Genomic DNA, 15,528 nt, shown 5'->3' with positions numbered 1-15,528 from the left:
TTTGAAGAGGAGAAAACCTATCCAAGTCGACTGACTGAGCCGCCTCTCACAGTCAGATATTAATGCTTCGTTTTTGCAGCAGTCTAGCTTTAGCAAGCCTTGGCCTCTATCCCTCTAGCTTCGCTTTCCTTCTGAAGCTTCTCCTATGCCGGGGCCTTGATCAGAATCTATTATCGAAAAAGAGAGCGCTGTGATGATTCAACCCAGGAAAAAGTGTCAAATCCACATTCGATTTGTTTGTTGCTTTGTTTTGATCTGCCAGGTGCTTTGAAGTGAACCCTCCTGTAGTTTTGCAGTAGTTAATATGACTGTACTGTGCTGACCATGCAGTGCCTTTTTTTTCATTCGCTTCTTCTGGCCCTTCCGTGCAGATGGATTCACACCCCTGATGATTGCGTCCTGCAGTGGCGGAGGTTTAGAAACGGGCAACAGCGAGGAGGAGGAGGACGCCTCTGCTAATGTGATCAATGACTTCATCTACCAAGGTGCTAACCTCCACAACCAGACTGATCGGACAGGTGAAACAGCTCTTCACCTGGCTGCCCGCTATGCCCGCTCTGATGCTGCTAAACGCCTGCTGGAGGCCAGCGCTGATGCCAACATACAAGACAACATGGGCAGAACTCCTCTGCATGCTGCTGTGGCAGCTGATGCCCAGGGAGTGTTCCAGGTGGGTTTCTTTATGATTTATTTATTTATTTATTTTTGGATCAAGAAACCCAAAATGCAAATGTGAGCATGGCTCCTTTAAAGTCTTTTTTTTTTTTCATCTTAAAATTGTGATGACCATTTTGTGTGAAAAATGTAGCTATTAAAAAAAAAAAACTATTAATAGTACAAAGTGCTATTAATTATCAGGTTAAAATACTTTAAATTTCCTGTAAAATTAATTATTCTAAAGGAATCTAATGGAGCTCAAAAGGAGTAATGTGTTGTATATCTTTGCAGATTCTGATAAGGAACCGTGCCACAGACTTGGATGCCCGCATGCACGATGGCACTACACCCCTGATCTTGGCTGCCAGGCTGGCAGTGGAGGGCATGGTGGAGGAGCTCATTAACTGCCATGCTGATGTCAATGCAATTGATGATTTTGGTAAGGTTTCAATGTTTTTTGCCACTTATGATATTCACAAAAACCTGAAATCTTCACATTTTAGTGCTAAATGTAGTGCAAAATGAATTTCATATCTAATGACCCTGCTCCTGTCTCTGCAGGTAAATCAGCCCTACATTGGGCCGCAGCAGTGAATAATGTGGAGGCAGCCATTGTGCTACTCAAAAATGGTGCCAACAAGGACATGCAAAATAACAAGGTATAGAAATAACCCCCTTTCTGCAATGAAGGAACATTCCTTGTGCATCTGTTAAACTGTTTAATATATTGTCTCCTTTCTGCTTACTTCAGGAGGAAACACCTCTGTTCTTGGCTGCTAGGGAAGGAAGCTACGAGACTGCCAAGGTCTTGCTGGACCATTTTGCCAACAGAGAAATAACTGATCACATGGACCGGCTACCCAGAGACATTGCACAAGAGAGAATGCATCACGACATTGTGCGGCTGATGGACGAGTACAACCTGGTACGAAGTCCTCCCATGCATGGGGGGTCACTAAGTACCACACTGTCACCCCCTCTCTGCTCGCCTAATGGCTTCCTGGGAAACATGAAGCAGCCCCAGCCTCAAGGTCAAGGCCAGAGCAAAAAGGCACGCAAGCCCAGCACCAAAGGCATCGGGTGCAAGGAGGGCAAAGACATGAAGGTGAAGAAGAAGAATTCCCAGGATGGGAAGCCTGGGAACCTCCTGGATAGCTCAGCTGTTCTGTCTCCAGTTGACTCCCTGGAGTCTCCACATGGCTATGTCTCTGATGTGGCTTCACCGCCGATGATGACCTCACCTTTCCAGCAGTCGCCGTCTGTATCCCTGAACCATCTGCAGGGGATGTCTGACCCACACCTGGCTGTAAACCACATGGTGATGCCAAGCAAGCAGGAGCTGGCTCGAATGCAGTTTGACCCAATGCCTCCACGTCTTACCCATCTACCTGTTACTGTCTCCAGTGGCCAGGGCGCCATGAATGGACAGTGTGATTGGCTGTCCAGGATGCATGGCACCATGAGCCAACCAGGTCAGTACAACCCAATGAGAAACAACCCTGGTGGTCAAGGAGGTCTTCATCAGGGAGGGCAGCACGGGATGATGACAACAACGCTCCATAATGGCCACCCAAACAGCAGCCTGACTCAGATGATGACATATCAGGGCATCCAGAACACCAGAATGGGTCCACAGTCGCACATATTGCAACAGCAAGCTCAACAGATGCAGCAGATGCAGAACCTTCAGCAGCTTCAACAACAGCAGCAGCATCAACAGCAGCAGCAGAGCATCCAGCTGCAGCACCAGAACTCAAACACAGCCAACACCCAAAACTTCATCAGTGGGGAGCTCAGTTCTCCAGAGCTCCAGCAGGGCACAGGCAACTCCACCATGCCCATCCACACCATCCTGCCTCAGGAGACCCAGATTATGCCCTCCTCCATCAGCCAGTCAATGCCTAGCACCCAGTTCCTCACCCCGCCCTCCCAGCACAGTTATTCGGGCCCCATTGACAACACCCCAAACCATCAGGTCCAAGTACCTGACCACCCCTTTCTGACACCCTCTCCCGGCTCCCCTGACCAGTGGTCCAGTTCATCTCCTCATTCCAACATGTCTGACTGGTCAGAGGGCATCTCGAGTCCACCGACAAGCATGCAGTCTCAGATTGCACACATACCTGAACAGTTCAAATAAAAATCTTCAGACCCAGCTGAGCTGCTGTACATATGTTTTGGGTTTTTTTTTTGTCTAAAAAGGCACTCTTGGAGGAAAAAGAGAAAGGGCAACGCTGTAAATGGGATTTTAAAAAACCTTCATAAGCTTTTATACTAACAGCAACATCTGTGTTTCATCCATTCTTTTATTTATTAATGTCTTATTTATAAGCATTGCCTGCCTTGAGAAATTTGTGGGGTCCATGGTGTTATGTCATAAGCAGGGCAGTGGATGTCCTTTATAGTAAGTCTTTTCTTTTAGTACTTCTTTTCTGGAGTGAAGTCGCAGCATACACACTGGGTATTTATTTTCCCTTAAGGACTCTTAGTCTTTGCCTTTTTTATATGGTTTCTCTTGTTTATATATATATATTTTTGTATAATCTTGTTTATAATGAAAATCGTGATTAAGGGGCATTTTTATAGAGCACATATTAAGTTTCAGTGTTATTTCAGTTATTTGTAAGCATCTGAAATATCAGCTGATGGTAAACTGTTAACAGTACATGAATGCCATGTACAGGTCCTGTATGATATGGGAGCTTTCAACCCCCCCCCCCCTTCCATAAATATGTAGATTCTTAGCTACACTCTTTAGAGTCATGTCAATTTCTTGAATCAGTGGAACAGCATTATGTTGCACCTCTAGGTTTGATTTCACTCGTGTGGAAATGGAGTGGGGATGTGATATGTTGTACAGTATAAGGCCATCTTGGAGATTGGCAGTTAAGGCAGGCTTGAGTATCTGCGAGTCCTGTGGTGTTGGAGATCTGGCCCGTCGGCCACAGTGTATGATTTTGTTCAGAGGGAAAAGGAATCTTCATTTTCTCTCTCCCTTAGTTTGAGCCTATGGCTGTGTTCTTCCTTCTGTAAATATGCCCCTCGTGTCCCTCGTAAGCAAGATTTTGTTCAAGAAATCTTATGTCTTAAGCATGCAATTTTGATAGGTGTTGCACCAATCATCAGCCTCTAAAATGTAAAACAGAACAGAATTTATATTTTGTATCCTATTGTCCCTTATGCATAAATAAATTTGAACTATATACAAATAGACACAATATATTGTTAGGTGGTGTTTTTCTCATAAAAAAAAATGGAAAAATAAATAAATATTGAGGTTTTATAAATTGATATTTATTAGCTGTTCTGGAACACACAAAAATTCATTGAGGCAAACGTTTATGTATGTTAGAAAGTTTTTTTGTTACACTTCAATGAAATGAAAACTGTTGGTTATGTTCTCAAGTTGTGTCCACCTAAATGTTTTGTGAGATGCACTCTGGTGTAGTTTGGAAAAAGTTCTGTTTTTAAAAAACACATTAGGTTGTATTGAAAAATGCAATATCTGCAATATGTTTCCTTTGTCTTTATAAAGCTATAATTTGCAACAAATGTATTTTCCCTTTTCATTTTCAATCTGTAAAAATGTTTCTTGTTCTAATAAAGGGCACCTGTGTGTCTTGAAATCAGTGATAATTGTCTTTTATTTTTTATGCTTGTGTGTTTATAATAAACATCTAAAGTACAAATCCAGTAAAGTAATCACTGCATTTAGGTTAGCCTGTGATGAGTAAAGCTGAATTTTCCTGTGAGCTTACTTTTATTTCACTCTATGTATGGATGGAGTATGTCTCCATCTGGTGGTGACATTTGTTAAACTTAATATAATTAATTTTCTTTAAGTGAATTACAGCTGCAATATTTATACAACATCGTGAAAATTCATAAGAAGAACAAATCATCTGAATATCATAGTCGGTATAAGCTGTGGGACCCATTCCTCAATTTACTGTGTAATGATTAAGTAAAAACGTAGAAGAAAGAAATATGCATGCTCAATATGCTCAGACTGGCTGCCATAGAGATACTTAAGCAAATAGTTCTTATTATTTTTCTATAAAACTCTACAACAGCTTATTTTTGTAAAAGATCAACACACCTACCAGGATCCAAGGTTACACACAAATTTACATAATAATGGATTATACCTTCTTTCTGATTTTTCTTAGATTTATCGTGTACATATTATTTATTAAAGCATTTTGAACCACTCTTTTGCAACCTTTTTTAATCGATCTATATTAGAAAAATGGTATTAATATAATCGATAAAACAGGGTGGAAAAATGAAAACAAACAGAAAAAACACTCCTCTTATTGGCATTTAGTATTGCCATATAGTGACCTAATTGATATTCTTCTTTTCTGAAGCCTATTTTTTAATATTAATTAACTCGATGGGGGGGGGTTAACTCCAGTTTCAACTTTGTTTTAGTTACCTTGATGTTGGACCGTTGGAGATCAGAGGATCCTTTAAGTGCAGGTTAAAGAAGAAAATATTACGATGTTTCATAATTTTGTTGCAAGTAACTGTGTTTTCTAAAAACAGCTTGACCGGGTTGATTGTATTTTGGGGCCTGTCACTCAAAAGAACTACACATCCCACAATCCAGCATTGGCGGTACAGTTGGGAGTTCAAAGTTCAAACGTTACAGTAAAAATAGGGTTTTCGCTAGTTACTGCTTGTGTGCTAACAGGAAAAAACAACAAGAACTCGCCTTGCAGAGGACGTGTTTCTCGGTTACCACCGCAGCGAAAACCGACCGAGGAACCCCGAAATGGCCTTCAGCTAGTCGGTGCCCGCTCTCACTCTGTTGTCGGTGGATTTACAGACGACGGCTAGCTGGGTGCTAAGGTTAGCACGCTTGCCAAATAGGCACATAGCAACTGCTGCTAGCTATCGTCACTGGACTGGTACTGTTAAGTCTGCAGCTATGTTCGTGCAGGAAGAAAAAATATTTGCCGGGAAAGTGCTGAAAATACACATCTGCACCATGGACGGCACGGAGTGGTTGGAGGAGGTCACGGAAGACACGACTGTTGAGAAACTAAAGGAGAGGTGCTTGAAACATGTAGGTTTTTTTGGCTTGTTTGTGTTTGCCCTGCTTCCTTTTTTTCGACCTGTCACTCCTCTGCCTGGGGTGCTTTACACTGTGCCATGTCCCTTTCGTAAACTCTCAGTGTCAGTATCACTGGCGCTGTATTTATAGTAACTGGGTAGACTTTGCTATTTATAATTTAGCAGGTTGGTTGTCCCAGTAGCTACTAAGAGACGCATGCTACTTTTTAGCCTTTCTATTATTATACAGCTCACTTCACTTCTCCTTCCTTGGGCTATGGCGAAAACTCAAGTAGTGGTTTGAGTTTTGGTTTTCGTGTCAGCCCAGTATATTCTTAAATTAATTACTACGTCTCTAAAACTTCATAAAGTCAAAGCTTAGAGTTTTTAGATGAGTCATGTTTTGTTTACCCAACCAATCCTGAATTTTTGATGACAAGGCAAAGAGAGAAAGTAGCTAATCCTCCACATAGGGAGACTGTTTTTACTCTATTTGTATCTTTGGTTAAATATCAGAGCTGATGTAGTTAATTGGTTAATGCTGATCAAGAGAAAATAAATCAAACCCATTTTAATGCATAAGTCATATAGGCCAACAGTACCATTGCTATAATCTATATTAAAAAAAACAAAGTACACCGCTTTCATAAAAATTTGTCAGAAAGCAGAAGCAGATGGTACTATTTCTAGTTAAAATAGTTAGTTACTAGTTCAATTATTTTATTTTTTTTAATGACCAGTCCATTTACAAAGCACATAATTAGCACACTGTGACATGTACAACTTAAAAATTGTGTTTAAGTTTTTTCAATCCACTGTTTCTGTGTAGGATCTCGGTCATCTAGATCATGGTAGACGAAGGAGCATGGAAAGAAAGCAACTTGACTTCTTTAAGTCTACTGTTATTACATGCATATTACAATACACAGCCATCTTAATGTATATAACTTGTATAGACCTAGAAATACTTAGATTTTTCCCTGTATTTTCACTCCTGTGTAAGCTAGAATCATCAGGAAAAGAATGGAAGTTCATTTTATTAAAGTATTTGAATAATTCATTATTTCACTGCAATTTTAATGCTTTGCAAAGCCAAAATGGATCCTTTGGCAGGCAGGTTCAGGTCCCTGGGCTCTACTGTTATACAGCCTTATCATGCTGGTCGTGATACTCATCTAATAGCTTATATCAATACCAATACTCCTTTCTTTTTGCTTGTGTTGACAGTAAATAAGTTTTAACAGTTTTAAAGTCATTCACCTCTTCATGAAACTATTTTTGAAAGTAAGTGGACATTGGTATTTGTTGATTTACTAACATCAGTCAGCCAGGCTAAGTAAAACCTTTGGCTGCTCCTTATTTCCCAAGGGATCCCCACAGCACATGTTTGATTTGGCATAGATTTTTACACAAGATGCCCTTCCTGATGCATCACTCACATTTATCCAGTCTGGGGAACTTCACTACAAGCACACTAGCTTGTGACCACATTAGGCTGGGTTAGTTTCTCATGTATAACCCAGATATGTTAACCACTTGTTGCTTTTTCATTATTGTAAAATTTATGTGTCATCGTTTTTGTTTTGTTTTGTTTTTTTCCTTTTTCTCCTCTGTTAAATAACTTTTTCAAATGTCTGTCATTATTGGTCCTACTTATAACAGTAACTGAATGATATTTAAAACAAAGAAAGTGATTAGTTACAATGAGTTATCTGGTTGTGCCTGAGTTGTTTTGTTTTGTGCTTAATTTGTAGTGTGTACATGGAAGTCTAGAAGATCCCAAAACCCTTACACATCATAAACTTATTCATGCTGCTACAGAAAGAGTCCTCTCTGACACAAAAACTGTTGCTGATGAAAATCTCAAAGATAAAGGTATGTAGCGTCTCTCCAGTTTTCCGCGGTTTGCACAGTTTTCCATGAAGCTAACATGTTTAATGTATGTTGTAGATGTTTTGCTGCTCATAAAGAAAAGATCGCCACCAACCCCTCCAAAGATGGCTGACGTTAGTTCAGAAGACAAGGTAAGTCCTCTGTCCAGATTTTGGGAAGAAGTCCTTTTTTTTTAACATGCATATATTTTATTAACTGCTGTTTATTCTGTTGATCACAGAAGAAACAAGAAAACAAAGCTCCAGATAAAGATGCTATTCTGAAAGCCACCGCCAGCCTATCCACACGCCACACGGACCGTACTGTTACGCAACACAACATCAGAGACGTAAGAGAGGTTTAGCTTTAGCTTACAGGGTGTACTGAAATGTAGATAAATCACAATAATACTTTAAAATATTGTAAATGAGAAATTTACCTGCACGTTTATAAACTGTTACAAAGACAGCTTGTAATTACTTTTTAACGTCCTTGTATATTGTTGTTTGTGTTGTTGCAGTTTCAAACAGAGCTCAGAAAAATCCTGGTTTCTCTTATTGAAGTCGCACAAAAGCTTCTTGCCTTGAACCCTGATGCTGTCGAACTGTTCAAAAAGGCAAATGGTAAAGTGGAAAATCCCTTAAAACCTTCAACCCATTTTCCAGTGGAAAAACTGGGTCTGTCGCAGCACCATTAACTTGAATTCATTTCTGCTGTATTATTTTTTTTTATCTTTCTAAAATTATTGATTCAGCTCTGCAGTTTCTCTCAGGAAAATTATTGCCCACCTGAGTTTTAACATTTACCAAGTCTGGGGTTAGGGTTAGGATTGTGTTTTATTTTAGCCACATACTAATGGGCACTTTTTAGAAACTAGATGTTACCTTTTATCTGAAGTCACACACATTTATTTTGGCAGTGCAGGTTTTCTGTATGTTTGATTGTTCCAAACATTTAGCTGTCAACCAAAGATCTTTTCTCTTTGTGTGTCTGTGTCTCATAGCAATGTTGGATGAAGATGAAGAGGATCGGGTAGATGAAACGGCCCTCCAGCAGCTCACTGAGATGGGTTTCCCTGAGAGCAGAGCAATCAAAGCTCTGAGACTGAACCAGTAAGGCTGTATCTATAGTTGTATTTGGAAAAAAAAAGAAAAGAAAAAAATATATATATGTCCCCGTTGCAAAATATGGTGAAAAGATTGTTATCCAGTGGGCCAGATGGCATTAATTTGCAGGACAGCACTTTGGAGAAGTTTGCACTGATACCAAGCTTCCACGAAAGGGTCTCATAGGAGTTGTTCCTGATCTTTGTACCCTAACTGTAGTTTTATCTGATCTCCTTAGCATGTCAGTGACCCAGGCTATGGAGTGGCTGATTGAGCATGTAGATGACCCCTCTGTGGACACGCCACTACCAGGCCAGGACTCTTCTGGGGCAGCAGGAGCTACGGCAGCTGCCACCCCAGGCCCCCCTGCTTCAGCGTCTGCTTCAGCCTCTGGTCCTAACCCTCACCGCAGCCTATCCAGCCAGTCGAGCACAGATGAGAGCAACAAGCAGGATGAACTCACAGAGATCTTCAAGAGGATCCGAAGGAAAAGGGAGTTCAGGCCAGATTCAAGGGTGGGTGCAATTTTAGCTTTTACACAAGAGTTCAGATTTTACAAATCTCCTCTCAGGGTTCTCATCGGCTGCATGTTATTTGAGTTATTTGATATTATATTTTGCACTATCCTAATGTATATTACTGTATACTGCTATTCTTATTGTATATATTGTTTATCTTATTCCTCTGTTCCTCTGTCTCTCTTGCTACATTGAGCATGTGTATGACAAAAGAATTTCCCTCGGGATAAATAAAGTTCTTCTTATCTTATCTTATGTGGGACAGGGCCACACTTAAACTTGAGTGATATTCTATTTTGATGGAAGTTTTTTTTTGGTTTTTTGGGGGGGTTTTTTTAACCATAACTTGTTCACATCTTATTAACTAAGTTTTGTGTTCCCATGATAGTTGCTGGAATAGACAGAATTTTAACTGTAGATATATATATATTTTTTATATGAACTCTGCAGGCGGTCATTGCATTGATGGAGATGGGCTTTGATGAAAAGGAGGTGATCGATGCTCTGAGAGTCAATAACAACCAACAGGATGCAGCGGTAGGTTTACACATCGTCAGTAGTTTTATTATTAACGAAAAAATTTAACAGTTAGCTCCCTCCCCCCCAGTAATTTCTGAAACCTTCGGAAAACAACAAGTCCAGTAACACTGAATACCTGTTTCACTTGTTTTCAGTTAATTTTATACTTTGACTTCCATAAAGATTTTAATTGGTGTCCTTTTTGTTCCTTACTGTGTATTCCTGCAGTGTGAGTGGCTGTTGGGAGACAGGAAACCTTCTCCAGAAGATCTGGACAAAGGCATCGACACCAACAGCCCGCTGTTTCAAGCCATCCTGGAAAATCCAGTCGTCCAGCTGGGTTTAACCAATCCCAAAACTCTTCTAGGTATAGTCTCATTGAGTGTAAAAGCCAACGTAGTGTCCTGTTTTTGAAAATTCTCCCCTAAAATAATATCAAAAACTTTTTCAAATCCTTATATTATTGTGTAGTTTTAGGAACTCAAACATAGTCTCATTCTGTAAAATGAGACAGAAAAACCACCAGCAGCTGAAAAAGATCTACCTGAGAGGGCCAGGAAAACTGTTCAAACAGTGTGAAATCATTTTTATTTCATTCACCTGTATATATGGTTATTTTATATTATGTTTTGTTGTTTGTTTGATACTGAACATGCAGGAAGTCTTGTGCTTTGGTTTTGGTGAGTGAAATTCTGGTATTTTATTAGTCTGTTACTTTTTTCTTGATATCTGTCCCTATAGGTTAGCTAATAACCCAACACTCCACTCGCTTGTTCAAAAACGGTGACTCCTGGCTCCAAACAATGATATATAAAACATAAAGAAGCAATGAAGGCACTAATGTTTTGGCTTTAAGTCACTGAGTCCAAAACCAGCGGTTGACATCAGTGTCCACTTAAGGCATATGACATAGAAAGGCCTGTCTTCACCAGTTGACAGAAGAGGGGAAAGATTTGTGGGTTGGGGGTCTAGTATATAACTCACGAATATGCTTTGTGTTTGTGTGCAGCGTTTGAAGACATGCTGGAGAATCCTCTGAACAGCACCCAGTGGATGAACGACCCCGAGACCGGCCCCGTCATGCTACAAATATCCAGAATCTTCCAGACCCTCAATCGCACATAGAGCCTCCTGGTGACCCCCCCCATCCCGCGTATGACTGTGGCAGCTTCGTGTGTATGTGTTTGTGTGTTTGATCACACTGAGGCGTACGCTTGCATGTATGAATGTGTATGTGTGTGTATGCGTGAGCGTGGGAGAGACACGAGTATTTTTTTTTTTGCCTTTTAAAGACAAAGACAGAGGAGTCAAAGTATGAATGAAGATGTTACACATATAACTATTTATAACAATACAGTAAAAACACTTATACAAAACAGATGTTAACATAAAGTTATTATTACAGTAATAATAATAATATAAATTGAGATTTAGTATGTTGTTTTTACATTTTAATGATAACAATTTATAGGTATGACAGACATGATTTATTTTATATAATTTGTCCACGTGTAAAAATGACATCAGACATCAATTTAATGTTTACACTTCAACAGAAACTGTTTTCTATGTTTTGCAATATTTAAAAATCAACTGCAGTTTTCACTGTCTCTTTAAAATGTTCCATCAGTGGTGAATGTGTGGAAGACTTCTGTCAGTATCACATCTTCTTTTTCTTCTCCCTCTGTTTTAATCAAAAATCACTGCTTTATAATTGAGAGGAAAAAGTAAAGTCAAAGAGGATTTTTAAAAAGAAATCTTCATTGAGCTTCTTCAAACATATTTATTTGACTTTCTTGCCTTTTAGAGCAAAACTGTACACTAAACCGTGTCTGTCATGTTTTTACAAGAAGATTTTATATTGGGCCTGTGTGTGTTTACTGTCGATGTGCTCATGAATGTCATATTGTCATGTTGCTCTTGTCTGGCACTTCCTCACCTCTATGAATATCGCGTACCGCAGCACTAGTACAAGAAGAAAGAAGGGTTTGTGTGTTGTCTCAAAAGCATGCAGTGGTAGCGAAGAAGTGAAGCTGATCACAAGGTGGTTGCCTTTTTAAACTTAAATTTGAATGATGAAGATGCATGCTCGCTTCATGCTTGAGAGGTGTGAGTGTCTTCAAACATATGTGGAAACAATAGAAGCTGACATGCAACCAATTTCTATGTTTTGATTTGTTTGTTTTTTCCCTTTTCTTTTTTTCTTCCTTTTTGAGAGCAACAAACATTTATGCTGTCAAACCAAAATGTCACTGTATAACCTGCCTTGTCATTAGATGTACCCAGTGAAAAAAAACAAAACTGTATTTCTGTGCAATAGCAAGGACTTCTGTTGACCTGTATAGACATATATTTGAGTGTTAGAGATGTGTGAATTGCAATGGGTAGTGTGTTAATAATAGCCTTTGCATTGAGTACTTAAAGTCTCCAGATACATGAAGGAGAGCATTGCCTCTCCTTGTTGTACAAGAGGTTTAAAAACAATATGGAGGATGGTGTGTTTTGCCAAGTTTTTGAGTGTTTTTATTCAATATTTAAAATGTGGTATTGATGTGACTTTTTGCTCAGGGAGGCTGAGATTGTTTTTCTAAACTTGTCGCTATGGCAAACCTCTGCTTTACCCCCTTCTAGTTTGGCATTTGAGAAATGGCTTTAACTAATCTGTGTAGAACTTTACCTATGAATAAGAGCACCACATCAAATGGTTTGGTAAATGCAATATTTGAAAATATTTAAATGTTTTTAGAGAAAATTGTCTGGTTGAACTATCTATTACATTATTTATATCAAAGCCAAACTAGTAATGTGTTCATATTTATAACATTTTTAGCAAACCTTGAAGCTAATCTACAAATGTGAAAAAAATATAATGCTTCAAATGTTGTTTTTACAAACCATCATTAAAATGTGTTTATGGACTGGTAGGTCACAGTGTGATACAAAGTGATGCAGCATGTTTGAGTCTATGGAAACCTTTCTGCACACTTTGCCCAATTGGAAATCTGTCATGGCCATCGTGACCAGTTGTCTCACCACCTCCATGCTTTGCATTGGCATGCATACCAAACTATCTTTCCCTCTTAATATTCTGATACGAACATTGGGAGATTGTGCGCTTAAGGAAGAAAAATGGCCACAGGAAATGCTGAAAACAGTCAGCAGGAACCGGAACGAACAAAGTGAATTTTATTGCTAAGGGGCAGTGAAGAGGGAGTTGTTGGAGTCTGATTATTGTTTCACCCAGCCCACGTGTCGGACTGTCCCAGATCAACAACCTATGCAATATGCTCACAGTCTGTTCGTTCAAGCAGCCTAATGGCTACTGGCATCTAAATCACTATTGCATTAAAATTATTTTTTGTGGTTGTATGTTGTGTTTTTGTTTCACAGATTCCATTCAGCAATCCCACATTGAAAGTCAATGCAGAATGCCGCCCAGCTTTAGGTGGATGGAATTAGTTTACCTGTATTACAGTACATTACATTTAGTTACATTTATAAATATTGGAGAAAATATTACTGTATTTTAGTTTATCTAATATTTGTTCATTTGCTTTTTTCTCAGCCTATTTTTTTAATGTATTCACAATGAAAGTACAATGAAACTTTCTTTAAACTGACCAGCCTATAAAATTATATATACAATTATTAAAATTTAAAGGTCGCCTATAGAACTTATAACTTAGTTGCCTTCTGGTGTATGGTAGCTCACAGTGGACAGGACGCCACTCTGTTAAAGGGTTAATGCAGGGAGACAGAAAATCGCCACTCTTACATTTATAATTTAGAGTTTCTTGTGTACTGCATGCTTTTGGACGCCTATCCATTTTATGGCAAACTGGTCAGGTATCCAGAAATACACTCGAATCAAAACAGACAAAAACAGAAATACAGATTCTTTGATTTATGGTTCTTTTATTGGTGTTTTACAATTTGAATATTTTGACCAGTTTTTGTATTTGTTCTTCAATATGCCAATTAAATTTAGTTCCAATTTATTTATATAACTCCAAATTCGAAAAAGTGTCTACAGTATTAAGGTAAAAAACAAACAAACAAACAACAATTTGACGATCCCCTATGAGCAAGCACTAGGCGACGGTGGGAAGGAAATACTCCCCTTTAACAGGAAGAAGCCTCTGGCAGAGCCAGGCTCAGAGAGGGGCAGACATTTGCTGCAACTGTTTTGAATGTGAGGTGACAGAAAAGAAAATGTGTCTAATAGACATGTTAGTGGTTTGGAGTAAGTAATTATTGCCTGTGTTTTTCTAAATTTTCCAGTTTATTTACGAGTGAGGGGAGAGGGTAGCAGGAGATCAACAGACAGATTGGTTGTGCGACTTCAGTGATGTGGACACTTTACTGGTCCATCATGGTAAAAAGATGACTGTAAAAGCGAAGCTTTTGATTTACCGGTTGATATATGTCCCTGTCCTCACCTATCGTCACGAGCTCTGGGTTTTGACCAAAAGAATGAGATCACAGATACAAGTGTGGGAAATAAGCTCCTCTAAAGGGTGTCAGGCATCTCCCTTAGAGATAGGGTGAGGCGCTCGGCCATTCAGGACGGGCTCAGAATAGAACTGTCACTCCTCCACATCAAAAGGATGTGGTTTGAGCATCGGAGAAGAATACCTCTTGGCCTCTTAGGTGAGGTGTTCTGGACTTGTCCCACTGGGACAGGCCCTGGGGCAGATGCAGGACATGCTGGAGAGATTATATCTCTTGGCTGGTCTAGCAACATCTTGGTCTTCCCTGAATCAGGTGGCTGGGGAGAGTGAAGTCTGGGCTGCTCTGCTTAGGCTACTGCCGATGTGACCCGGCCCCAGATAAGCGTAAGAATGATATTTTATATAATCATTCCAGAATTATAACTGGCCTTTATTCCATTGATTTTTGTACTTTTGCCTGAACTAAAATTTTCTAGGCTCAGGAAAAAAGATTATCAACTCAAAGTAGAAACCATCTGGGCCAGCTTTGTTTGCTTTAAACCTGGAGATGGCGCTGTTTGGCTAAATCTTTCCAGGTTTTTCTAATCCAGTAATACATACACTGGAGGATCATTCATGATGATCCATCTCCATCGCATTGGTAATTAATAGTTTAATCTGGGTTTCGTAATACAAAGATTGCTCTAGATGGTCAACATTCTAGTTTGTCTTTTTCTTCTTTGGGCATAATTGATATAACTGCTTTGCTCCATGAGGGGCCATTTTTTAATCCTTTAGAATTGTATTGAAAGCCAAAAACAAGGCTTGGCTCAGGAAAAACCTCAAACCACTCAAAAGGAAAACCATCTGGGCCAGCTGACTTGTTTGCTTTAAGCCTGGAGATGGCGCTGTTTAGCTGCAACTCAGTCACTGCAACTGTAAATATTTGATTTTGTTGTTCAGTTATAACAAATAAGCTGGCGTGAATTCAGGAACTTGCCAATTTGTGGCTCACTGTCTATGTGTGGTTGTTTTTTTATAGACAGTGTTATACACTCTTTATTTTTGAGATTTTTTTTTTTGCTAGTATTGTACCTGGTTTTGACCTTGATTCATAGAAACACTATGAATCCTTTGTTTTTGTCATCAAGAATGAATTTTGTTCCTTCTTATGGAGTGTTTCAGGATCTTTTAATTCTTTATTTGGGTCTGTTATTCTTAATTGTTTTGCTTTTACTTCAAAGGCAGAAAAAGTGAGAATATGATTCTCCCCCTATCCACTAGAATCAGTTTTATTTCCTTTCTGATCTGAGTCCTAATCTGTGGGTTGTTTTAGATCCTTGTATTTAGTTGTACTTCCAGTTCTCC

The 15,528-nt window shown here is 39.3% G+C and overlaps 2 protein-coding genes across 2 annotated transcripts in view; both read left to right on the top strand.

Annotated features, from left to right (window-relative positions):
• Nucleotides 1-4,288, top strand: part of LOC116326120 (neurogenic locus notch homolog protein 1-like) — a 41,627-nt gene extending 37,339 nt beyond the window's left edge. Inside the window, exons 31-34 of the mRNA XM_031747249.2 lie at nucleotides 372-670; nucleotides 949-1,096; nucleotides 1,219-1,316; nucleotides 1,409-4,288. Coding sequence (XP_031603109.2) covers nucleotides 372-670; nucleotides 949-1,096; nucleotides 1,219-1,316; nucleotides 1,409-2,797 — 1,934 coding nt within the window. The 3' untranslated portion in view covers nucleotides 2,798-4,288. The remainder of the gene's footprint in view (nucleotides 1-371; nucleotides 671-948; nucleotides 1,097-1,218; nucleotides 1,317-1,408) is intronic.
• Nucleotides 4,289-5,275: 987 nt separating this feature from the next.
• On the top strand, nucleotides 5,276-13,099 carry ubac1 (UBA domain containing 1). The gene is made up of 10 exons (XM_031747237.2): nucleotides 5,276-5,728; nucleotides 7,470-7,590; nucleotides 7,666-7,739; nucleotides 7,829-7,936; nucleotides 8,108-8,210; nucleotides 8,591-8,699; nucleotides 8,932-9,208; nucleotides 9,662-9,748; nucleotides 9,959-10,097; nucleotides 10,740-13,099. Exons 1-10 carry the CDS (start codon nucleotides 5,591-5,593, stop codon nucleotides 10,853-10,855), a joined length of 1,272 nt encoding a protein of 423 aa, XP_031603097.1. The 5' UTR covers nucleotides 5,276-5,590; the 3' UTR covers nucleotides 10,856-13,099.
• The last annotated feature ends 2,429 nt before the right edge of the window (nucleotides 13,100-15,528 follow it).

The sequence above is a fragment of the Oreochromis aureus genome, linkage group 12 (genome assembly GCF_013358895.1).
Source record: "Oreochromis aureus strain Israel breed Guangdong linkage group 12, ZZ_aureus, whole genome shotgun sequence".
Lineage (NCBI taxonomy): Eukaryota > Metazoa > Chordata > Actinopteri > Cichliformes > Cichlidae > Oreochromis > Oreochromis aureus.
This window is presented reverse-complemented; position numbering and strand designations above follow the sequence as displayed.